Below are 26808 nucleotides of genomic sequence, written 5' to 3'. Positions count from 1 at the left end.
ACCAGTTTCTAGAAGGTTTAGAGCAGTGGTCAGATATCCATGGTGCTTTGACTAAATCCATCCAACCCTGTCTTTGTCTGGCCTGAAAACAAAGAATGGTTTTACATTTTTAAATGATTATATAAGCTCCTATATAATATCTTCAATTCTGCTCCTTGGCTCACAAATTCTAAAATACTTACCATCTGACCCTTCACAGAAAAAGTTTTAAAAGTATAAACTATATTTTAGAACGGTTTCCATTCAAAACAGTTGCATTTTTTAGGTTGTCCCTTAGAGGGCTGTGTGTCTATCAGTGAAAAATTCTTACACCGTATTTATTTATATATATTTATATACTTATATACACACACACACACACACATATACATACATACATATGTGTATATATATATAAGCTCCTAAGCAAACCAGAAAGGGGAGGCCCTGCAACCATCACACCATTCCAGGAAGATGGAGCTGTGCCCTGGATTAGCACTCTTGCAGGAAGCCTGTGAACGTTGCACAAGTCAAAACATGTTCAGATGTCAAGAAGTGATTACTGAAAATGACTGTTTGTCCCATTTTGAAAAGCAATAGGGAAAACTTCTGCTTCCGCATCCAGCTGCCCATCCTAATCCCTCATTACACATCATTGGGAAATTGCTTTGGTTTGGTCTGGAAACGGGGCAACTCAGAAATGAGTGCAGGAACAACAGGTGGGCAAGGAGAAGATGCAGAGGAACAGAGAGACCCTGAAGATATTAATGCCAGAAGCATCCTCAGCAATCACACTGTTCAACCCATTGGCCCCATGTTACAGATGAAGAGAATGAGACCTGAAGAGCATAAATGACTTAGAGTCCTCCTATCCCAGTGAGATGAAGATGTGTAAAAGACATCAGCTCCAGTCATCTCTGAATTTAAACCAAATTTCCTCCAAAATGTCTGCCATGAGTGGTTGTCCAGAACTTGAATTTACTCACGGGACCGAGAGCTCCCACCTCGGGAAGCAGCATGATTTATCACTGGACAGCACTGTCTTCAGACTGATCTGAAATGTGCCTCTCAGTACCTTCCACTCCTGGCCGATTTCAACCTCCGGATGCCTCACAAAATGGTAAAATAATAATAACACCAGCAATGATGATAATACAAATCCACAATTCAAAGTCCAAAAACCTCTAAAAATATGAAAGCTATTATGACTCCTTTGGCAACAAAACTGACTTGAAACTGACTTCAGTATGAGTGTGCTGGGCTGCAGAAATATTTCTGTGTGATTATAGAGTGCTCTTCTGGGCCCCACTGAGAGTGTTGTGTAATATAAGGCATATAGAGTGCATTATTAGGGTGAACCATGTGAATTTATTATTGTAGGTAAAAAATGGTCAGATAATGGTAATTTCATATGGTTCAATTTAATGCTTTTCTAAAACCTGGCCCCAAGGATTTGGGATTAAGGAATTCAGGACCTGTGATCAAGAGGAGCCTTCACCTTGTAATACTATGTGATAGGCTCTGTGTCAAAAGAAACTCTCAAATTAATATTCCACTCAGGCCTCTCCCTGGGACCCCAGACTCATCATTCACCTGCCTCCCAGCATCTCATCTCCACTGGGTTGTCCAAAAGTTACTGTAAATGGTGCAGGTCTTGATCTGAGCTCTCAAGCTTCCTTTCCTAGCCCCACTAATGGCATCCCTACCCTTCCAGTGCTCCAACCAAGAACCCTGGAAACAGACTTTTCTCTTTCTCTCTTGCCTCACATCCAGCTTGTTAATAAATTATGTCTGCTCTACACCACAATATATCCAGAATTCACCATTTTTTGTGACCCTCACCATCACCAGCCTATCCAATCCATGCCATGGTGCCTCACCTGTGTTATTCCAGCGGTCTACCTGGATCCACCGTTCTCCTCAGGCTACTGTCAGCACAGCAGCCAGGATGATCCTTTTGCAGTAAAATCAGAACTTACCACCCTCCTGCACTACACCTTCCAGAGACTCCCCATCTCCCTGAAGGAGAAGGCAAGTCCTACCCATTCCTAGAGGCCCTTCATGGTCAGCCTCTTGCGATACTGTTTTGACCTCATGCCCCCACTCTCCTCCTCACTATGCCCACCACCTTGGCCATCCTGGTGTTCTTAGAACACACCTGCTTCAAGGCCAGAAGCAGTCTTCTAGCAGACACGTGCAAGCCTTCCCCTCACTGCAGATCTTCACCCAAACATCTCCTCCCCGGAAAGGTGGCCTTTTCTGACCACCCTATTTTAAATTCTGACTAAGATTAACTACCCACCTCCCTTTTCTGTTTTTCCCCCTGAAGCACAAAGACCATCTAATATACTATAAATGTAACGTCTTTATTTTATTTTATGTCCATCTCCATCACTAGACTATAAGCTCCATGGAAGCAGAGGTTTTTGTCTGTTCTCTTCACTGCTTTATCCCCTAATATCCAGAACTTTATCTTGCATACAGTTGACACTCAAGTGCAGTAACTCATCATTTATCTGTAAGCTATTTACCTCCCCCCTGGAATCCACTGATAATCAAGAAGGAAGTGGCAAGTACCTTGTAACAGTCAAAATAGATGTCTGTATCACCAGAGAAGTTATACAGATGGCCAATAAATAAATGCGTGAAAAGATCTATAACATTGTTAGCCATTAGGAAAATGCAACTTAAAGCCACAGTTACATAACATTATCCACCTACCAAAATGGCTAAAAAAAATTTTTTTAAATAGTGATAACACTAATGCTGGAGAGAGGATGCAGAAAGAATGTTGACTCTTTTACAAATTGCTGGTGGGAAGATACAATGATACAACCACTCTGGATAAAGGTATGGTGGTGACCTACAAAACTGAACAGATGCCTCCATGTAACCCTGCAATTTCACTCATGGGTTTTTACACCATAGAAATGAAGACACGTTCACACAGGAACCTGTATACCATATTCATAGCAGCTTTATTCACAATACATCAAAATTGAAAATAACCCAAATGTCCTTCAATGGTTAAGCAAACTGTGGTACCTCCACACCATGGACCATTATTCAGCAATCAAAAGAAATGAACTATTAGTCCTGTAATAATTTGGAAGAACTTCAACTGAAACCATGCCAAGTGAAAAAACGCCAATCTGAAAAGGATAGAGACTGTATGATTCCATTTATATAACATTTGTAAAATAACATAATTATCAATTTCAAGAGCAGATTAGTGGCTGCCAAGGGTTAAGGAAAGAGGAGACAGAGGGTAGTAGCTGTGACTATAAAACATAGCATGGGAATACTTGTGATGGACCCTTCCTGTTATCTTGACTATGGCGATGCTCTCATGAACCTGCACGTGATGAATTGCACAGAATTAAATACATACACCAACAACTAGTAAATATAATGAAAGTATGGGATCTGAGTATCAACGTCAATTTTTTTATTGTGACATTATACTATACTGATGTAAGATGTCACCTTGGGGAAAACTTACAACTACATGTAAATCGACATCTATACTTATCTCAAAGATATGTCTATAGGTCCATGACCTGAAAGTCTTCTTAACTTCCCAAAGGACATTCCCCAGGCACAAACACAGAATCCACTGACATTTACTTTAAACAGAATAATAACAATGTTAGTTATAATGTTTGGCAGTAGCCAGGTACATTAGAGTGGGACTATCTGCTAGAGTTCCCAGGCTCACAGAATAGAGGAACTAAAAGCCAGGTCTCCAGATCCCCAACTTGGTGTTTTTAGTATTCACCATTTCTCAAGGCCTTTTTATATTGTAGATGATAATATGTAACACTTCATTTGAGCCCATACATTTACCACTTTTAAGAACCTGGTTTAATCAACCACACCAGTTTTCTAAAAAAGAAATACAAGCATAAGAATACATTTGTAAATCCCTTTAAGATGATCAGATATTAAGTGTGATTATGTATTTAAAAGTTATAAAGGAAAAAAAAAACAGTTATAACAGCAAAGGTTTAGGTTAGTTTCAAGGAGAAGTTTCTTATTAGATTTGTTAACTGAATGGGTAACCAAGGGACATAAAAATCATTCTTTGCTGGGATTCTTTAGAAGTATGTTTAATGCTTATTTTAATAGATGTTGATTAAGAGTCCATTATGTGATAGTCACTATTAAGTGCTACAGCCACAGGGAAGGGATATAACCTAGTACCTGCCCTCTTAGATCTGATGGTTTAATGGGAGTGATGGGAAAATAGCCAATCACAGTCTAGTATGAAATATTCAATGGTAGCAGAAGAACATAGATGAGCATCTCACCCAAGCTTGGAGGTAGGAAGATGCAGGAAAGTTTTTTATGTGAAGTTTAATAAATAGAAGAGCATGGGGTTATGAAGGGAAAGGACTGGAAGCTTACACAGTGAAGGGAACACTGTGTGCAACAGAGCAGCTAGTCCACAGTGCACTGGGGGGCTGAGGATTGCAGCTTGAGAAAATACTAAGAGATGAGGCTGGGCATTGGGGAGGGGTGACGGTAGGCAGGGACCAGGTCATAAAAGGCCTGTCCACATAGCCCGAAGGGGATAGGCTGTGATATAAAGAAAAGAAGCAATTGAACGGAGGCGTTAGTCCGACTGGTTGCCACAGGACATCCTTGAGCTTTCCTCTTTCTGTAACCCCTCTTTTTGCAGAGACCCCCCTTCTCTTCTCTGATATCCCCCTCCCTAAGCTTCAAGGTCTAACTCCAGAACCACCTCTTTCTCCAGGAAGCCTCCCCATCCCCCAACTGGAAGGGATGGCCCAGGTGCAGGTGTCCCTGTATAGGCACTACAGAGCAGCAGGGGCAGTGTGTGTGACGGGTAGCAGCTGTGGAGTCCGTCTGCTCGAGTTCCAACACAGGCTTTACTGCTTACCCCACCTGCTTCAATCTCCTTAACTGTGAAAGGGGAATAATAACATTAATACATCAAAAGGTCATCTCAAGATTGAGTCATTTAATTGAACCATTGAACCCACTAGAACAGTGACTAGCACAAAGCAAATGTTTAATAAATGTTAGCCTTTATTGCGTGTTGTGGCCCCCATACACACCCAGCTGTGGGCAAGGCCTATCACAGGCGCTCAGTCAGCCCTGGGCTAATCAGAGAGGAGAAATCAATGTTCTCTCCTCATAGATAGTCGCTTTATGGTCTCACACTCTGCTTAGGCAATTGGTCAACCCAGGCTAGAAAAACACTTCCTTTTCACATGTGTGGTAAAGGCAAGCGCCCTGAAACATGACTTAGAGGAACATTATCTTCCTAGATCCCCTGCCTTAATCTCTGAATGAGGTGAAGTGCCTTTACCTTCCAGAACTTCGGTATTCTCATCTGTGCAATGGACCGGGCCCCTACGAGGCTCAGAAAACACAAAGGGCTTGGCAGCGCTTCGCACCAGCGGTGATGCAAACCCGACTGCCGTTTCCCAGTCTGCAAGCCACGCCACACACCTCCCCACCACTCACTTTCACTTCCAGCAGAAGCACACTTTCCAGGCTGGCCCAGCAGGCAGGCCTCCACCGCAGAAACAGGTATGTTTTAATTTGCCCCACCCACTGCCTTGATGAATTACTTTTCTCCTCCTCTAGGGACTTTCCTGACTTCCTTCTGTAAACGATGGAAGGAGCACATGAGCACACTGTATATAAATCTGTTTGGGAAGCTTTCTTCTTCTTCTTTTTTTTTTTTTTAAACCGAACTCAGTTTCTGTGGTAGGCGGTGCATTCCCTGGCCGGGCGGGGCAAAGCGTGTTGCGGAGGGGAGAAGAGGAGCTGCCGGGGGGAGGAGTAGGCAGTGATTAATTCAGCCACTGTGAGAGCTGGTCTTCTATTTAATGGGGGGGTCTCCCAGCCCAGGAGCCAGATCTGTCTCCAGGACCAGTAGGAACATGGCAGAGGACCTGGGGCTGGGCTTTGGGGAAACAGCCAGCGTGGAAATGCTGCCCGAGGACGACAGCTGCAGGCCCAAGGCCAGAGCCAGGCTAGCAGCCAGGAGCAGCAGCGCCCAGTGGGCTCTCACCTGCTGCCTGGTGTCACTCCCCATCCTGGCAGGACTCACCACCTACCTGCTCGTTGGCCAGCTCAGAGCCCAGGGAGAGGCCTGTGTGCTCCAGGTAAGCAAGACTGAGCTGCCCTGGGGACTCTGCAAGCTAATGCAACCCTGGACAGAGCTCCCTCCTGACCCATCACCCTCCTTTTCTTCCTTGCTTCAACATGCAAAGGAAATGCAGGCTGGGAGTGCAGAGAGTCCCCACTTGGTGTTTGTTCTCAATATTTTCAGGGAATGAATTGTTCATGTTTATGTTTATATGGGAACCAAACCCCGTATTTTTAGATAATTATAATAGTAGTACACTGATAAGTTGGGAAAGTTCTTTTTCTTTAAAAAAGAAAAAAAAAAACTCTTTAAATTGCATATCTAACAAATGGTCATTGAAAAAAGTTTGAAAGCACAGATTAGGAAAAGAAAATATTATCCTTACCCATAACCCTATAGAGCTAACCACTCTAAAATGTTAACATTTGGGGGATACATAATTTCATATTTTTAATGAGATGGTATTATTCTGAACGTTTTGCTATGTTATCATTGAATTTATTCTTAATAAATTTATAGCAGCATGAAGATATAGATAGTTGTATTATATTTCTATATATCTATGTGCAATAATTTACTTAATCCACCCCCTTACTTGGGTTTAGAACAGTTCTTTTTCAATGTTCCAGAAAGAACTGCCTGCCAGACTGTCTATCATCCATGTCTTGCTGGAGGTGGGGGTAAGGGACTGGGAGGAGCTTAGTCAAATAAATAAATACATACATATATACTAATATATGTATGTGTGTGTGTGTGTGTGTGTGGTGTGTCTGTGTATATATATATATATATATATATATATATATATATATCATCAAGGGAGAACAATGAGGGGATACAGGTGTCAAAAACTTATTCTGAACTAGGAACATCAAAAATCTTAAAGCTTGGAGAATGTGCCTTTCAAGTAATACTCCTTTTTGAAAATGCCCTTGCATAATCTGTTGATGACTGACTTAATTTCAGTCCAAAGTATGAGATGCTCATAGGAGTAAACAGGCTTTTCAACTGATTTAATTGGAGACCTGGCTTCCAAACAGTACTGGCCAACTTCAGAGCAGAGGCACGGACAGCAAGTTGAGGCCAATGTGTACTGTAACTCTCACCACCTCATCAGGGTCAGCAAACAGACCCCGTGTGATTCAGAAAATGTAGAGATATGCAGGCCACCCAGAAATGCTGTTTATCTTAGAGCAGCACTGCAGGGCATGAGAGCTCAGGCTGTGACCCCAGGGTCGCCACCATGGTGCTGCTTCCTGGGAAGCCAAACGGCAGCATCCAGTTGGTGCTCTGAGACTCTAGCCATCCTCAGCCAGAAGGAGGTAGTTGTTCTTGAAGAGGCGCTGAGTGACTCCCATAATTTGCACTCTCCTGTCTTCTGAAAGGAAACACTCCCTCTGCCCAGAATGATGTCTGAGATGCCCTATGTTGTCAGGAGCCAGAAAACATGTGTGCTGCTCTAGAAGACAATCACGTGGAATGCCACGTCAGGTCCAGAGGGGGCCAGTGACTCGCCCAGTCAGGAAGAGAGTTTGAGATGGGAGCTGTATCTAGACAGGAAGCCCACAAGAGCCAGCGCTGAGTGCCTGCCTTTGGAGGTACTCAAGGGATGAAAAAGCTAAAACTACATTTGGTTTTAGTTAAACCAATCTCCCTGGAGAGTAGACATGCAAGGACATTTGGAACTGTGGTTTGGCCAGGAGATGTAACTTCTTGGTGCGTCAGAAGGAAGACAAAGGGGGTGAGGCTGGGGCACGTGCAGCAACTGGGGTCCTGAAAAGAAACAGCTGGCCTATTCAAAGAAGAGTTTAAAGAAGAATGTTTAAAGTACTGAAAATGGGTTCAAAGAAGGATCTGCTTGCTGAGATGGAGACAGATTAAAGAAAACCTCCAGGGCTGGAAGCATCTTGGGAATGAGCAACAGAGGGCGGCATGTCACCAGACCTCGGCAGGAAGGAGCAAGAGGAGGGAGGAGATTTAGAGAAACCCAAAGAGATCTACAACATGAAGTGGAGGGAGGGTGGTCCTACCTGGAGGAGATGCAGTCTGAGCAAAGGAAATCCAGCAATCTGCCAAAACAGAAGGGAGGGAGGAAGAAGGGGGAGGGGACCCTGGGGCCACTCTGCTCCCAGTGGGCAAGTGTGCCCAGAGGTCAGCCTTGGAGGGTACAGGGAGGACCAAGAAGGATGGATCAGAGTGGCTAACAGACAATAAGCAGCTCTGAAGAGACTGAAGAAAATGGGATTCAAGGAGGGAAAAGCAGGTCACCCAACAGAGCTTGGGTGGGTGTGGACGTAACAGCAAAATGTCATGGCTCTCAGAAACCTAAGTTTGATTCCCAGCTCAGCCACCTCTGGCCTTGTGAAAATAGGCATGTGACTTCATTTTTTTTTTTTTTTTTTTGAGCCTGTTTCTTTTTCTACCAAAAAAAGATAGTACTATCAATACTTCAGCATCACTAATAAGGCATGTGCAGGGGCATTTTGAACTTTGCTAATGGGGAAAACTATGCTCACACACTTACTGTGATGTGATTGTCACTCTATGCCACACATCAGACAACTACCAAGAAAACTTGATCTTGGCCTTAGGGAACTCCAAGTCTGATGCATGACAAGAAAACGGGTTATGTGGTATGTAATGCCAGATGTCCTTCTAGCCCAGCCTTGGGGGAAGAGGAGGTTCAGGAAAGGGTTTCTGAAAGAGGGAAGGAAGTCAGTGGTGGATAGAATGCTCTACCTGAGGTGCAGACTACAGATTCCATTACAGATTAAAACCCTTTAGACAACACAGGCCACTGAAAGTAACAAAGCCTTTTAAGGTTACAAAACCTTAAGCTACAATCCAGACCATCTGACCTCTTACTCAGTGCTCCCCTCCATTGTGTCAGGCTGCCCCTCACATTTCAAAGAAATGGCTCCCAGGTCATCATCGAGAAAAAAAAACAAAAAAAAACACCTATCTAGTCTTCACAGGATTTATAATTCCCCAGGCCAAAAGCAATCAACTCTAACCAAGGAGAACTGAGAGGAGGGTCGCCCCGCCCTTCCAATACATTGACAGCCCTGAGGAGCAAGCCCAGCAGCAGAAGATAAGCCAATAATTATAATAGCAATAATAATAATAGGATATTAACTCCCATTTCACATCTGTAGAGATCTCCCACAAAGATGATCTCACCAGATATTCACAGCAACCCAGAAATGCAGTGAGAGGGGTGAGCAGTCGCATTTGGCAGATAAGGAACTTGAAGCGAGGAGTCTGTGTGGGTGCCCAAGGTCACAAAGCTAAGTCTCTGGGTTGGCAAATCCAGGTCTCTTGTGGTTTCCATGTTGCCTCCCCACCCCTCTTTCTCTGCTCACAATCAAGCTTTACGATCATGGAAAGCACTCTCCATCCACCGTTTTTATAGATGAATGAATGGATCACCCTCATACAAAACAAGAAATTCTGTAAAGGCAAGGCCTGGGCTGGCTTCTCCACACAGGAGCCAAAATGATTTTTTGACCACTTTCTTTCCCTGGATTGTGTCATGGCCCTGCCTCTGTGGCCTCATCTGGTACCCCTCTCGCTCCTCTGCCCTGCCCCATCACTGGCCTCCAGCCACCCTGCCTTCCCTCTGTCCCCCAGCACTCCAAGTGTTCTTCTGTTTCCATCCTTTGCTGTTCCTTCTGCCAGGGCTGTTCTAAGGGAGTTCCTCTTCCCGTCTTTGGCACAATCGCAGGAGGTTGGCATCGCTAAGAATATTTTCTAATCCAACATAAAAAAGCATTGAGGCTTGAGGAGGCTCAAAGGAGGTCAAAAGGAAGAGCGTGAGCAAAGTACACAACCTCTCTGAGTTTCAGTTTTCCCATATTACCTACCCAACTGAAGTGCTATGAGGATTCCAAGAGCTATACGGCTTCCAGCAAGTGCCTGGCAATGTGAGCACTAGAGGAATGTTTGTCTCTTCCCTTCCCCTAACTAGAAAAGGAAAGCTCTTCACAGATTTATAGAAACTAAGAGATGGAAATGCCCTTAGTCCTGGGGTCAGCCAAAACTCACCCACTTCCTGTTTTTGTAAATAAAGGTTTATTGGAACACAGCCATGCTCATTCATGTACACACTGGCTGTTTTCACACCACAACAGCCGAGGTGGGTAACTATAATATTGACTGTATTGCCTTCCAAGTTAATGTTTACTGTGTACCCCCTAAACAGGAAGTTTGTGACACTTGACCTAGTCCTATCTCCTTGTTTTACAGTTGAGGAAACCAAGGGCCAGAGATGGGAAGGAGAAGTTTAGGATCATAGAGCAGGTTGGGGGTTAGGGGGCAGAGCCAAACTTAGATTCTATTTCTAGTCACTTGGCCTTCGTTGTATAAGCAAACAGGACTGACTCCATTCTTGCTAGGTCCCCAAATCAAACACTGGAAAAGCAACAACAACTGTAGGAATGTTCCAGGTTTTTATTAACAGCAACAAAAACAGTTACCAGGATTGTGTAAAATATATATACATATTTTAACTGGACTCTTCCTTCGGGAGTTGATTATGAAAGGAAAGAGTCAATGGGACAAACTCATTACCCAGGTAAGTTGCAGAGCAGAAATCAAAATTAGATGTGAAAAGGTCTGGGATAAATGTCTTTAGGTGACATGTTCATAAATAAGGCATCAATTAAATACATCATGGTCCTTCCATGCAATGGAAAACTGCACCTGCCTCTGTTTTTTCGTTTGTGTATTTGTTTGTTTTTAATGAGGCATTTTCATATATAAAGATGGAGAATTTCTCTAAGATATGTTATTAAGGGGGAAAAAAGCAAAGGATGTAACAGCAGATAGAATATGGAACACTTAGTTTTCTGAAAACATAATTCATGAATGTGTTTATAAATGCACAGACTATCTTGGGAAGAGGACAAAAGAGACTCCATTCTGTCCAGGAGAAGAGACCAGGTGGCTGGGTGACAAGGGAAAGGCAGAGATATATTTAAACACATACTCTTATGTACAAAAAATATGTATTATCTATACAAAAAAAATAGACATGGTAAAATATTTTAGGCTATTTAAACTCCTGAAGAATGTTAGGTAGATTTGCATCTTAGAATAATAATGGGTCAGAAGTTCAAACCCAGTATGAATTCTGACCTGGCCAATTAATTCTTGGCCACCTAACTTAAACTTTCTGGGCCACAGCTTTCTTATGTATGAAATAGGAATAATTAAAAATAAAGTACTACTTATAGTATCTGGCAGAAGGTGGGGGGTTAGTAAATGGTAATTAGGGAATTTCCCTGTTCATGGAAATTACATCACAGGAAACAACTTCTCCACCTGTTCTGGAATTTGCCATCACCAGGCCCGAGAGCAGGTTTGGGAGCTGGAGGGTTTTTCTTGGTGTCTGCTATTTGTGAGCTAACTTCTGTCTCCTTCTCTAGCCTGGTCTTGCACCCTCAACCCATAGTCTCATCCATTCTTGACCCAGCTGCACTTGGCCATGGCCTGGGCCTTCTTTAGATCCTTGGCTTCCTCTGTTCTCAGGAGGGATCTATAGGCCAGGCCTCCATCTTCTCCACACACTGTGCCCTGGGCATGACAGAATGCGCCACACTGGCTCAGTCCCAAGCCTGCCACAGAGTGGGCACCAGGGAGGCCATATGAGGCATTGCTTCTCAGAGTTGTACCAGTATCCTACCTCTGTCCTTCCCTCCCAGGTCCTACTTCTAGAAATATCTGTACACACTCTCCCCAAGTTCTCCTTGGTTCCCTCTAATCTCACTTTCACCCCTCCCTGAAAATCCCTCCAAGGCTCTTCCCCTTGGTCCCTGTACCCCTATGCCCTTCCACACACCCATTTCCCTGAGACCCTACATCTCCTCTCAGAAGAGGACCCCATAATGATGCCAGCTCAGGCTTCAGAGTGACACAGACTGAGGGGGAATCACGGCTTCACCACATCACAGCTGTGACCTTATAATAATTCATTATATACCAGACTCCATTCTAAGCTTTTTCATATTTAGGATTTTGAGAAGAACAAGTGAGATCAGGTGTATAAAGGCCTTAGTGTGGTGTCTGATATAAACACATGCAATACACATTTACTGTTATTACCACATGCATCATCTCAGTCAATCCTTGAACCCTCACAATGAGACAAGTTCTGCTATTATCTCCATTTTAGAGATGATGAAACTGAGGTTTAGAAAAGTTAAGCCATGGGCCCACTCATACAGTTAAGAGTGTGACTTTGGGGTTCAAATCCACCATATACATTCCCACTAAACACTATGTGAATCTGCCTTTGGGTATATGCCCAGCAAATTATTTATCTTCTAGAGTGGTCAGGAAGATTTAGCAATGACATTTGAAACATGTCTGTCATATAGTACGTGCTCAATAAATGCTAGTCTCCTTCCTCCCCTGAGAGCACCTAGCTGTACCTGGCACACAGAAGATACTCATTAAGTGTTTGCCAAATGGAGACAGGGATGGAGGGATGCACAAGGTACCTGACCTCCCTCAGCCTTACACTTCCTATCTATAAAATGGGAAGGTTAACATGTTGTCTTCATAGCACTTTGCTGAGAGTTCTGCATGGAGATATCCAAAAAGCAACTGTTGTCAAGTAGATGCTCAACAGACATTATTTCCCTGGCACTCCACCTTGGGTGAGCCCTTTCATCACACTTAAGCTGTTTCCTTTGCTGGTATGAGGGCAATCATAATAATCCCCTTTCAGAGTTGTCTAGAGGAAACAGACAGCTGAGATAAAAGCACTTTGTAAACTGCAAAGCACAGAGCATGCAGTTGCCCCTGCTGTAACCTCAGGGAGTCCTGGCATGCTGGAAGAGAAGCCCAACTCACTCCAAAGGTCAGGCTGTGGGCAAAGAGCAAAGGTTATTGGAGGTGAGCAGTGCAAGAGCAAAGGAAGGAAGGGCAAGCGAGCTGCGGCTGTGAATCCAAAACATCCGGTGCAGCTTCTAGCTTGGGATTCCAGGGTCCATTTGCTTACCTGTTAGAGTCTACACACGCATCAGTCAGTGCCTAGCAGTCTCACCTGACAGACCACACGATGCCCAGCTGCAGCAGGACAGTGGCTACCAGGGGTCATCCCCTCAGCTGACAGAAGCAACTAGCTTAGGTTTTGAAATGCATGGAGAATATATTCCATGCCCTTCACCCTTTTGCATTCTGAAAGGGCAGAAGTTCAAAAGCAACCTGGGAACTGAGGAAGCCTCTCCTGTTCGGACAAGAAAGAAGCCTTCCAGAGCTCCTAAAGGATCCTAATCTGCACTGGTCATAAAGAGACAGAGTGGCTTCCGTTTATCACTAAAACTTGAAACTGAAGGGACGGACGCTCTACAGAACCAACAACATACGCCACAAGCATTCATTGAGCCCAGAAGAAAGAAGGAAAAGGGATTGGATATCCACAAACAAACTGGCTGGTCTTACTTAGCCATCACAATAGTCCTGGGAAAAAGAATCATTATGCTTTGATTGATGAGAGAACAGTCTCACTGAGGTCAGGTGACATACAAAAGTCAGACCGCCAGGAAATAATAGAGCTGGGATTTCCGCATTTGCTCTGCCGAAAACACTGTATTCTTTGCTTTGCACCACTGTGGATGTTGCCTATAAACCAAACCCTATCTCGTGCAACTTAGCAGATGATCAAATGGAATGGCCTTGGAATGAAACATTTCTAGGTCAGATTTATCCTTGTGCAAGGACAGAGATAAGCAAGTGGAAAAGACAAGGAAGCAAATGTCTGTGTCTTTCCCCTAGAAGTTCTGGAAGAATATTAAGGGTCATAAAACACTTCGGCCTTTTCAACTATGGGCAAGCAATGGATATCTCTTCCTGTTTATGAATATACTAGGGAGAGACTACAGAATACGGGAGAAAGTCTAAATGGGTCGTTAGTTAAAATACACTCAAAGGACTTTTTGGAGGAAAATACCAAGAAGATCATCTCAAAGACCATCTTGCTTTAGGTTCTATCTTCCATTGTGTGTGCTCAGCTAATGCTCATGGGGCTCCTGATATAATCCAGCATGTGTACTTGGTCTAAATATCCAGATCCCAGACCATGCATTTACTCTTTGACCTTTGGCTTACAAAGACTATAAAAAGGTGATATATTCCTTTGAGAATACCTGGATTATCAGATGAGTAACACAAATAAACACCCAACACAAGACCTGGCACTCAGCCAGATGGTAGTCTCCTCCTTTCCTCCATCATCTGTCTTTCCTGTTTGAAGAATTAGAGTAGTCCCCAAAATGCCTATAGTAATAGGTTATGGTTAGTTTGAGTCAAGGATTACAATCAACACAACAAAAAAAAAAAAGAGAGAGAGAGGAGAAACAAAGAAAGAAAACCAAATGAGAGCCAAAATTGCATGACCTATAGGGACTAAGGGGTAAAAAGCCCCACTTCCTCTGCTCAGGCTCATACATGCCCCAGGGTAGTAGTCACCCACTAACATGCAGGCCCATGGCATACACAGTGGCCTTTTCTGGCTCTGGCTTCTGACCGAAGCTCCCAACTTTCAACAAACATTTTTAGAGCCATGACTATGCTCCAAGCAGAGCCTGATGAAAACCTATAGCGACCCCAGTCCTAAAAGATTTTGGCTACCCACATCTACATATTTAAATTTTTTAATCTAAACAAAAACTCAAAACTTTGCATGCATGCTAAAGTAAAAATGTCTTTTTCCTAGTTTTTTGGATTGCGAAACTCTGGCTAAAGTCACTGAAGCTTAACCTTTCTCCAGCCTCTGCTCTCTTTTCTGCTTGTCTTTCTGATGCCTGAGCATCAGCGTATTTTGCTGATTGGATCATCCAGCAGAGGTGCCAGGCACAAACTGAGGCACCAGGAGTATAGTGGTGAGCAAGACAGACAGACTAGGTCCTTGCCAGCATGCAGCTTGAATTCTACTAGAGAGAGAAAAGCAAATAAATACACACATAAGTAATGTGACTTCAGGGATTGATAAATGTTCAGAGGGGAAAATAAAATAGGATCCTGGTTCTCAACCAGTGGTTTGAGAAGGCAGTTAAAGGGAAATAAATAAAATTCTTCTGGGATGCTCTAAAATACCATGTCTATTCATATTCAGAAGCGAATGTTGCACTGATCTTTAGGAGCCCCATCTCCTGGGTACCCCAGAGTAACCCAAAAGCTATGAAGATGAGTCAGGGTTGATGAGAGTAGGTATTTTATTGGCCTAGTGTTGCAGCAAACATCTGGACAGCAGGCATTGAGCCAACTCAAATGCATAAACCCTTCCCCAAATAAACTATAATACTATTTCTTCCTCTCTAATCTTCTCTTCATTCTTTCTTGCTTCCCGTTGCAACAGTCTTTCTCTCATGAGAGAGTCATTATTAAGACAAACAGCAATGGAAGGTTTTAGATGTTGTTCTTGGAAAAAGAATCCTAGCTGATGTTCTTCTTGGGACTCTTGGGATGCTGTGTTCTTCAACATCTGCCAACTGGCATTATCACAGCCTCCAGATATTTAGTGGCATTTTGAGGTCACTAAAATCCATTTACATACAATCATATATGAAAATAAAATGTGTTCCCAAGTTATAGAAATCTAGAAAAGAGGGAAATGTGCTCACATCCCAGATACATGCTAATAACAGGGGGATTATGAGCCAAAAGGAACGCTCCATACTCTTAGCTGAGTGTCTGTTTAGCCAACAATCAGTAGGATATTCGAGAAGATTTCTTAGCAGAATAAATGAATCAGAGAAGACCAATCAGGGAAAGTATCATTCCCTACATGAAAGGATACAACCAAGCTCTCCCTCATTCTCTCTGAGAACCCCACCTTCAGTTTTCTGCCTTGCCAAAGGACTGATTCTTTATCATCTTTGTCAATAGCAAGTAAGGAAACAAGTTACAAAATAAGCTCATTTTAGGCTTCTTCTTCATCAAAGTTATTGATGCTGGACAAGTAGTCATATCATTTAGCTTTGCTTTTCAAAGACCACTGTACTCATGACCCTATGATAAATGTATAGTAGTATGTTCATCTGGAAGCAGAAATCCTTGCAGTTTCCCTACTGCTCCTGTGTGCTGTTGGGCCTCCTTACTTTTGCACAATCTATGGACCTTGTCAGAAATGGTTATTACCTTTTATCACCTGGCTAATACCTGTGGGGCCTATAAGACTCAGGTCAGGGGTACTTTTCCCTGATTACCCCACCTCAGGGACTGGGATGGTAAATCGTAACTTTGAATGCCAAGATAAGTGTCTCCATAACGTGGTGTTTTAAAGACAGCCCTCTGAAAGCAGGCTAAGAGATGGATTAGAGAAAAGAAGAGACCAAATGCAGGAGAGACCTGTTAGGAGCTTCTTGGAAGAATGCAGGCGAGCAGCATGCTGAGGCCTGGACTGGATTCAGGAAAGAGAACATCTGCAAAGTAGAAACAACAGTTTGGGTTTGTGGAGGAAGAAATGAGCAAATTTTAGGCCTGGTAACGGAGGGGAAGCAGTGGTGGTACCGTTAACAGAATTAGGAAGCAGAGAAAAGGGAACTGAAGTCAGTTTGCTAATCAAAGGCAAGATCTTTGTCCTCAAGAGGGCTCCCAGTAAATCTTAGGTTGTGTGGCTTAAGAGTAAAAAGAGACTGATCATCTGGGTTCTAACATAATCACTATTGTCACAGAACTGTTCTCAGACCTAGACACATAAATGGTGCAGCTATATTCACATGGTCACATATATGTATGTAGAAACATCCATGCACAGAACACCATGCCACAGACACAGGAAGACAGATACACAGGTGCAAAAAAACATTCTTTCCCACCGATGGAGCTGTCTTCTCTTATATTCACACAGACACACAATTCCTCATTCACAGTAGACACTCACACATACATACGAATTTTAAGATGTAAGACTGATCAACTGCCCACAGTGATGTGAGGATTACCATTGGTAGGAACTGAGCAATTACGAGAACCAAATCAGAAGACTCTGGGTTGAGTCAAAGTCATATCAGAGAAGGTTCTTTGGAAATGTTATAAAATGTAAGACAGTGATTTTTTGCTCCTAAGCTTTCTATTCTGGCATGCGAGCAGTGATTGCTTTAGTTTCCATGCCTTCTTTGAACCAGTTGTACATTTTCTTTTTTTTTTTATTTTTATTTTTACTGAATTTATTGGGACGGCATAATACAATGTCTATATATTGTGCTGTGTGTTCACCACCCAAAGCCAAGTCTCCGTTCATCGCCATTTATCCCCCCCTTTACCCTCTCCTACCTCCCCCCATCCCCCCTTCTCTCTGGTGATCACCATACTGTTGTTTGCGTCTATGAGTTTTTGGTTTGTTTGGGTTTTTTGCTTAAACCCTTCACCTTTTTCACCCAGCCCCCCAACTGCCATCCCCTCTGACAGCTGTCACTCTGTTTTCTGTATCTATGAGTCTGTTTCTATTTTGTTAGTTTATTTTGTTCATCTGAGTTGACCCTCATATCAAACCTAAGAGTTATCTAGGACAATGGATGTTATTATTCCCATTTTACAAATGAAGACACCAAAGCTCAGAGTAAGTGTCTTGCTCAAGATTATATTGTTAATAATTGGTGGAATTAGGATTCAAGTCCAGGTCTGTCTGCTTCCAAAGCAGTTACTCTCACATTACCATGTGGTATCTGAAATAACTCACAAACTAGAATTGCAATGAAGAAAAAAATCATCACGCATTACAAGGAAGCAAGAAAGAATTGAAGAGACTGGGGAGAAGGAGACTATAGTGATCATTTCTTTTTCTGAATCATTTTTTAAAGTAGTTACAATTTTTAAATTGTGGAGGAAAAAAATGAAGCAAGTGCCATTATTCATTCAAATATTAATAGAACCACTGACAAAATGTTGGAGTGCCCTAGAATAGAACAGGAAAAGCTCCTGGGACAGAATCTTTAAGTGGAGCTTCAGAGACAAGCAAAAGCATGAGAAAAGTCATTAGGGTGCTGGAGGAGGAAAGGGGAAAGCTTGGATGCAAGATTTGCATGCACCAAATATCCTCATTTCCATTTCCTTCATCTCAGAGTACCCAGGCGGGGTAATGGCAGCATCTTAATCATACCAATGCTTTGGGCAACTGTATGGATATTGGCATCAAAAAGAGCACAGATGGTCTGAACTGTATCTTTCTTTCCCAACAGACTTCAAAAGGACAGGAATTAGGACCTTCACCTCAGCGAGTTTGTAAGTATGTTCATATTTGATGCCTTTTCTTGTGGGGAACAAAAACATAGCTAATAGTTCTGGTATTTAGGAGGTTCAGAGGGATGCATACCCAGAGAAGTGAGGGGCCTCTCCAGCCACTAAGAAGGCAAAATGGTGCCATGGCCAAGTGCAAGGCCTATAGATTGATGGGCTTTGGTTAAATATTTCAATTGCCTCTGTCTCAATTCACTCAACTATAAAAATGGTTATGATAGTACATACCTCCCAGGTTTAATGTGAATTAAATTAGTTAATTCCTGTAAAAGTATTAGAACAACGCCTACCACATCAAAAGAATAAAATTATTTTTTTCCTTTTTATCATCAACAACATCTTTATCACTCTAGTTAGAACACACTTGTCCAATATAATCATCTCTAAGAACCAGGAGGAAATTCTTAGATTTTCTGGAGAACTGATAGGGAAACAAAGGACCAGAAATGGAAAGGGACCTGTCAAAGTCATAGAGCTACAGAGTGGTTCCCACTCCTATTCTGTTAGGCCGTCCAGATACCTCACTGGATACGGTTAAAGGGACCATAAAGAAGGAAAAAACGCCAATTTTCTCCCACAGAAGTAGTAGGAGGAAAGGAGAGGCAAGGTGGCCTTTACTGAGCACCCACTATGCCAGGAATCTTTCTGAACACTCTCCACCCATGGTAGGAATTAGTGTACCCATTTAGAGATGAAAAAACAAAGTCTGAGACAGGTTCAATAACTTGCCCAAAGTCACTGAGCTGAGATTCGTTTGTGTTTAAGACTTTCTCCTGAAACTCCCATGTTCCTGAAAAGAAAGAAAGGAAAGAAAAAAATTTTGCTAAGAAGAGAACTGGACCAAGCTGGAGAAAAGGCATATTTCTTTCAGGCACCATGCAACTCCCCAAATGTTGTCTTTACTTCAGTCACCCTCTGACTCATACCAAGTGTTTTTCTCCTTCCCTTCCAGATGTGCCTCCCAGATCTGGCGGAGATAAGCCAAGGGCACACCTCACAGGTAATTATCCCTGGTGTGCTTTCCAGGAGACGAAAGCCATGGGCCTGAGATTTATTTCACGGTGTTTGCAAAAACTCCGTCTAGTAGCTTCAAACAGGAAATCACACCCCTTAGTAACAGACTCCTCCTCTCTGTCAAGGGTGTTCAGATGTCTTTCATCCTTGAAAGATCCAAAGGCCCAGGTCTCTTGGACATTATCTTTCAGATGCTATCAGCCCTCTTCCTTTCTCTACTGTTTCTTGCTTTCATTCACACACTCAGTCATTCAGAAATGGCTTTCCTCAGACTCTGGGATTCATGTAATTACTAATCTGGTCAAAGATGGATGATCCCTTGATTTGCCAATTTCTCAAGTCCATCTGTGCCCTATACAAAATGAAGTTATTGGACATTTACATTCACGTAGGTATTTCCAAAGAATATGCTTTGATGTGAAAAGAGTAAGAGCAATCTCATAGTATCACCAGTTGGCCAGCTCTCCAAGTCTCGCATTGAAATTCCTGGCATCTCACATCCGGAGTTGTGTATATATCTCTAAGACTCTAGACAAAAAGTCAAAGCAGTGAAGGAAAGTGTTAAAAAAAACTATTGAAAAATAAGTTAAAAAGTAAGCATAACCTCCTGACATAAAAAAAAAAAAAAAAAAAACCTGCAACCCACAGGGAAATATCCCTGGGCCCAACACATTTGTCTTAACATCTGTTCAAGAGGAAGCTGTTTGTGGAGAGTCCTGCATGAGGATTAGGACTAGGGAGATGCCAAGATGCCATCCCTTACCACTCACCTCTAAGAATGGGTGAGACTGAACAAGCTGAGCAGGAAATCTTAAAAACTGAGTATGGAGATGTCATCCCTCTTCCTAGTGAATGGAGGGAGTTGAAATTGATGAGGGAATCTAGGCTCTATTGAAATCCTCATATGTGTCAGACACTGTGGATATCTATGCTTTATTTAATCTGTATTTTAGTCCAGTGAGATAGGGACAGCTAAATGCACTTATCCCAAGTGACATGACTAAGAAGAGCTGAGAGCTGAGCTTGACTCTCAGAACTATGCTGTTTCCATTACAACATACTTCCTACCCAAACTCCTACTTGCTGCTATGTCAACAGAGCTAATTGCATACCAATTTAACAGAACTTGCTTTATTTAGAGAGTAAATAAATTTTGCTTTTGTATTATCTGGGGGGAATTTTTTCTTTTCTAATCTACTACATCACCAACAAAGAAAGAATAGAGACTATCATAGGTGACTCATAAAAATATCTTTCATATATTTTTGCAAAGAACCAACAGAGCTCGCCAAAGACCATTTAGTGCAGGGGCCGGGAGAGAACATACACATTCTGAATATGTATCATAGTTGCAAAAGAAACCATAGTCTAGTCAGCAATGGGAAACATGCTTTAGAATAAATCCAGGAACCAGGTTTCTAGTCAACCACCAGGAGTGAAGATTGCTAAATGTTTTAAACATAACCAGTCCCAAAATTGTGGCTGACAGTACATAATGGTGATTACCATGGACTTCAAAAGTAGTTGTAGGAAATTAAAATGTTTTATTTTCCCTGAAAAGTATAACTTTATTGTAGATTATTTTATTTGAAATATGGTTTGATTCTACTAATGTTTTTGCTATAGATACACTTCATGAAAGCTTTCATTCATAGGTTCTACATAATGTATACATGTAAATAATGCAAACGTAGAAACATATGAAAATATATGTAATGAAATAGGCTTATTTTTTAATCTGTCAGAATGAAAGATGCTAGTTTATTTTGGCCAAAAAAAAAAGTACATATTGAGTAATGCTGTATCTAGCCATTGTGGTGAAAATTTCCATGCTTCTTTTACTCATTTAGTCTTCAGAACAAGACTAGGAGGGAGCTTTAACTCCAGTTCACAAACAGAAAATTAAGACTCAGAGAGGAGAAGGAACCTACATGGTTGATTAATAACCTAGAGCTGCAGAGTCAGGATTGGAATGGGGCCCAAGCGACCCACAGCCCTGGTCCCTTCCACACCACAAGTCAATTACATTGGCTTATATTTTGACCCTGTTGACATCAGAAAAGCATTTCCAAAATGTCCTGGATCTCTGCATGTGGATTTTTAAAAATTCATTACTGCCTGTGTTTCATGTGGCTTTGGGCCACAGTGTTAAAAGGGGGTGACAGGAAACAGTGGGCTACCTCAAATGTCCTCTCTTTGCAGCACAGCATGTGTGAAACAATAAGGATAATAAAAGTGAATGTCGTTTATAGAAAATATTCCTAATAGCTAGGGAATTATATACACCATCTCTTCTCATCCTTTCCACAGGCATTATTATCTCTCCTTTTTTTTTTAAGGAAAGGGATGCCAAATAAAAAACAAATCCTGACTTTGTAAGGAAAGAAACTTTCCGCAAAAGGATCGCTGCAGGTGGGAATGTGGCCGAGGGAAGGTCCTATTGCAATAGGGAAACCCACTGACCATGACGTCTGCAGGTGTCTCCAGAGTTAGACTAAAGGGGTTTTTCTTGCCCAGAGAGGAGTAAACAAAGTTAGAAAAAACAGGTGAAGGTGAGGGGGGAGAAAGGTTGTCATGATAGGAGCGGAACTGTATACTGGCTCAGGCTAAGGGTGGGCCCAAGTTTGGGGACCTGGAGGAAGGAGAGAAGTTAATCAAAGTTCAGTTAACAAGCATTTTGTTCCATTGAATCAGTGGGGAATAAAACAATTCAGCTAATTATTTGAGAGACCAAAAATAGGAACTTGGAAGGTCTTTTGTCTGGCCTTGTCATAGATAAATGGGGCGTGGGGGGGGGGGGCATTCATCAATCTAAAGTCATTTAGGAAGAGTGGTTTTTCTCAGGAAGCTGCTTTCCCAGACCAAAGGAGTCGGGAAATTTCTTAACCTTCACTCTTTTTTTTAAATGTCTTTTTTAATTATTGTTCTATTACAGTTGTCCCAATATTTCCACCACAGCTCTCCACGGCCCCACCCTCCCCTCTCCCACAGTCAGTCCCCACCCTGCTGTCCATGTCCATGGGTCATTTATACCTGTTGCTTGACTAGACCCTTCCCCTTCTTTCCCCCTTCTCCCCCTCCCCCTTCTCCTCTGGTCACTGTCACTCTGTTCCTTGTTTCCATGCCTCTGGTTCTATTTTGCTAGTTTGTTTGTTTTGTTCATTAGGTTCCCATATTAGGTGAGATCACACAGTATTTGTCTTCACCACCCGGCTTATTTCACTAAACACAATACTCTTTAACCCTCACTCTTTTCCAGGACTACAGGAATCAGGTAAAATTTTAAACTGTCAGATAAGAAATCACAGGCTCAGACAGGCAAAGTGATTTGCCCCAGGTCACCAGCCTAAGATGCTACTCTGTGAACAAATATCCATGAACATATCCGCCACTCAGTCCTCTTCAAGCAGCTTGTTAGCTGTTGGATTTATTCAACCACTTTACTTTTTAAAAATAATATGAGACACTTTTTGCAAAGTTCACAGGTTCTAACAAAAGCAACTTAATCCTCTTTCTTGTCTTTGCAGTTGTGAAACAAACGTCCACAAAGGTCTTGAAAAATCAGTTCCCAGCTCTGGATTGGGAACACAAACTTGGCCTGGCCTTCACCAAGAACCGGATGAACTACACCAATAAATTCCTGGTAATCCCCGAGTCGGGAGACTACTTTGTTTACTCCCAGATCACATTTCGAGGTACCACATCCAAGTGTGAAGTCAGCCGAGGGAGCCAACTGAACACACCAGATATCATCGTTGTCATCATCACCAAGGTAACAGGCAGCCACTCCGAGCCCACCCAGCTCCTCATGGGGACCAAGACCATGTGTGAAATAGGCAGCTACTGGTTCCAACCCATTTATCTAGGGGCAATGTTCTCCTTGCAAGAAGGAGACAAGCTGACAGTGAACGTCAGTGACATCTCTTTGGTGGATTACACAGAAGAAGATAAAACCTTCTTCGGAGCCTTCTTGTTATAGGGGCAAGGCAGACATTGTAGAAGGGCCCTCTTCTCCTAGTTCCTAATTTCCTTCATTCATATGTCACTATGGTTTTCTTGGCACATTCCACAGAGACAGTAGTTTAGCTATAGAATTAACGGCCCAAAATTCACACTTTATATGCCTTACTGATGAGAATACTAATTGGAAAAAAGCAGAAGAAAGCCAACATATTATCATGGTTGCTTAGAAGAGTGATGAGTTTTGAAACATTAGAACACTGGTCACCAAATGAATGGATGGCCTACTCGAAGCATTTCCACACCTTCTTACTATGCATTTGTCACCGATGGACTCAGTTGTTGTTCAATTTGAGTATGAAGCATTTGCTTCAGTTCAGTAGCCTTAATAAAATCCAAAGCCCTAGAAAACAGTATAAAACTTTCAAAGGAGAAATCTTTAATCAGATTCCCCAAAATACACACTTTCGTGCCTTGCCTTAAAAAATGAAAAAAGCTGGTGTTTTTCATGAATATTCTTTAAAAAAATTGTTTTTCTTGATGCTCTCTGTGGCAAATGAGAAAAACTACCTTTCCCTTTATTGTGTACACAGGCATCAAAACAAGTAACTATGAGTTGCACATGAATGTCAAAAATACAACAATAGCATTTACTCACCAGTTTTCTTGAGCATCTATTATGTTCTGGGCATTACTTTTACCCAGAAGAAACTCTGAAGAACAAAACAGACTCTACTTAAAAGTTATGTGAACATAACTAGATGGCTCCTGGTCAAATGTGTGTCAATATGCTCCAAGGACTAACTCTAAGTCCTAAAAATATATATATATATATATATATTACCTGACAGTGTTACATAAGATATCTGAAGCACTCCTGACTATGTAAGACATCCAACTGATCAGGTCATTCAAGAAACCTGAACATGGATTTCGAGCTAACTAGACCAACTGTACAACAAATCTGACTGACGCCCAGAGGCAATGGACTTATTCTGGGGGGGTGAGGGAAGGGGTAGTCAATCACCAAATCTGGAGAAGTTAACCTAGATTGGCTTCAAATTTTGATGCACAATTTTATATGCAGAGTGTTATATGGCTATTTTTCTCTTACAATATTCAAAGGGATTTAAATATGGGATTAGCTACTCAGCTCAGCCAAGGCTTCTTCCTTGGAGGAGAGGCTGGACATTGAGGAGGTCCCTCTTGCACATCAATGGGTTCCTATTCTCTAAGGTATATCATTTTCCTGCATGAATATGTCAAGGGTGGGAGGGACATTTCTGCTCTTTTAGCCTCTGTTGACTTGTCTGTAAGGCAAGAATCCACCAATTTGTTTCCCAGGATCAAACATGGTGATGAAACCTGTTAACTTTAAGCATTTTGTGAAGTCTGAGAGCGTGTCAGTGTGACATGGGAGTGGCCTTCAGCACTTCAAACTCTGTTATAAATTCTCCCTATCGTGGGAGACCTCACGATGGGTCTGGAAGCAAACCTGGTACCAAAATCACTCTTCCCCTTGTTGCCAGGACACTACAGAGGCACAGAGGTGTGGGATAGGGCTTCTGAGCACAATGATTGGTGTGGCAGGACTTGATCAATGCTTATTGAGTTATAATTAAATAAAAACTAACTTCCAGTTTCTCAGTTGGGAGGTTAAGGCTCTAAAGCCTTCAGCTTCTCAAGAGTCATCACTGGGCTCAGTGGAAGCACAGAGAAGGGTGTGGTCACCTCCACCTGGTTCAGAAGAGTCTTCTCAGAGGAAGTGAGTTCTGAAAGAAGGTGGGCGGACAACAGATGGCCTTGGGGAAAGGGCCTCTCAGATGGAGGAATTACCCTTTTCTTAAAGCAGAAAGGAAAGGTTTCTCAGTAACTATAAAACAAGCTTGATAAGAGAATGTCTTCTCAACCAGCTCCTAGAACAATATTTAATGGCAGATCACGAACGTTTTATCAATGACTCTAGACTGGCTCCATGATCAGAATTAACACCCCCATTAAGAAAATAAAATGCTCTGTCTGCATTTGCATGACAGCATCAAGCAACTTGGGGTGTGGGAAGGATTTACACGGAAGAGGCCAGGGTAGCCCACTCATCTTCTTCACTAAAAGGAACCTTTGTGCCCAGGGTCTTCAAACCTGCCCACTGTTCCCTAGCGCATCTGGTAGATTTGGAAGTTTATTCAAGAAGATGGAATTCCCTACTATCGTAAGACTTGAGGTTGGAAAAGATCCTACCACATATTTATTTTGCTCCCATCATAAGCTTATTGATTGAAGAATGTATTGTGCTTAAGGTTTCATGGCTAAATTTATTAAATGCTTTATGATAGATCTATTACTGTCCTAGTAGGACTCAAGTCCTAGGCATTATTTCTATGGTAAATATTTGGGACATAGTTTTTAAAATGAAGTGGGAGAATGCTTTTTAAGACCATGTGGTGGTCTCCTAAAAGGAGTAAGGGAAATGCATTCAAAAGTTCAGAAGGGAAGAAGGAACATGCTTACATGCTTTGGAAAATAGTTAATTTAGGAGGAAAGTGCTTTGCTGGTTCATTGTCTCTCAAAAGACTAAATTCAAGTCAATTGCACAAACATTTACTGAGTACTTGCTCATCCTGGAGACACAAAGATAAATTATTTTAGTCTCAGATGTGTTAATTCTAACTGCTCAGCACCTCCATTGTCTACAGAGTCTTTAATTTATTTTGCTTGTATTCACTAATTAATTAGCTTAGCTAACTTTAGGCACATGGACATTTTTTCATTATGATAATGGGTGCCATTTGATGAAGGATGATCATTAACAAAATGATATGTGTTTAGTATAAGTGATTTTTTAAAAATAACTACCCAAGGACAGTTTCCCATAAATAAAAAGGAAGAAAATAAAGATGGTAGAATGGATTCTATGGTAGAATCCATTATTAAGCCAAGTGTGGAGAGAGGTTATTACCTACTGGACTCAAGTTTGGCCAGCAACACCCTTGAAAATATTAGAAGTTTGTGGATGACCCAGAGGTGCATTGAAGAGCCTATGCCCCTCAGCAAATACAGGAACCATGATCAAAATGCATGGAGTCAGTAGCATTTTGACCCTAGCATGGTTTGGATCTATTTGATAGAACAGAATTGCTTAAGCTACTAAAATTTCTAAATTTTTTCACTAAGCTACAGTAAAATGTGAAAAGGTACACTTTTCACATTCTGAAAAGTGTCTGGTTCAGTTCATTTTCATGGCGCCAAAGCCCTTGGCTCCATTTCAATCTAAGCTACATCACCCAAGAGGAAATTCCACCTCTGTGTCTGTCAATAACTCCTCTGGGTTATAAAGTTCAACTAGCTTACTGTGCATGAAGCATGTTCACTGCCAACATTCTCTTGCAAGGTATTTTCCAAGTCCTTTCCCAGTCATGTTTCCATGAGTGTGACACTGGGGATTAATTCTTCAAGACAGAATGGTTTATATTCCACACCTTGGCAAAACA

General features: G+C 42.1%; 1 protein-coding gene across 1 annotated transcript; it reads left to right on the top strand.

Annotated features, from left to right (window-relative positions):
* Positions 1-5836: 5836 nt before the first annotated feature.
* On the top strand, positions 5837-23747 carry TNFSF15 (TNF superfamily member 15). The gene is made up of 4 exons (XM_090275972.1): positions 5837-6119; positions 18289-18331; positions 19299-19346; positions 22888-23747. Exons 1-4 carry the CDS (start codon positions 5841-5843, stop codon positions 23337-23339), a joined length of 822 nt encoding a protein of 273 aa, XP_090132098.1. The 5' UTR covers positions 5837-5840; the 3' UTR covers positions 23340-23747.
* Positions 23748-26808: the final 3061 nt, after the last annotated feature.

Source organism: Furipterus horrens, unplaced genomic scaffold (genome assembly GCF_987537825.1).
Source record: "Furipterus horrens unplaced genomic scaffold, mFurHor1.1.pri manual_scaffold_4, whole genome shotgun sequence".
In the NCBI taxonomy this organism is placed as follows: domain Eukaryota; kingdom Metazoa; phylum Chordata; class Mammalia; order Chiroptera; family Furipteridae; genus Furipterus; species Furipterus horrens.
Note: the sequence above shows the minus strand (reverse complement) of the source record. Positions and strands in the feature narration are given on the sequence as shown.

Excerpts from the sequence above, each read along its gene's own strand:
- TNFSF15 (XM_090275972.1), top strand. The coding sequence starts at position 5,841 with ATGGGGGGGTCTCCCAGCCCAGGAGCCAGATCTGTCTCCAGGACCAGT. Across the intron at positions 18,332-19,298 it reads ACCTTCACCTCAGCGAGTTT|ATGTGCCTCCCAGATCTGGC; the intron begins GTAAGTATGTTC and ends CTTCCCTTCCAG. Across the intron at positions 19,347-22,887 it reads GCCAAGGGCACACCTCACAG|TTGTGAAACAAACGTCCACA; the intron begins GTAATTATCCCT and ends TTGTCTTTGCAG.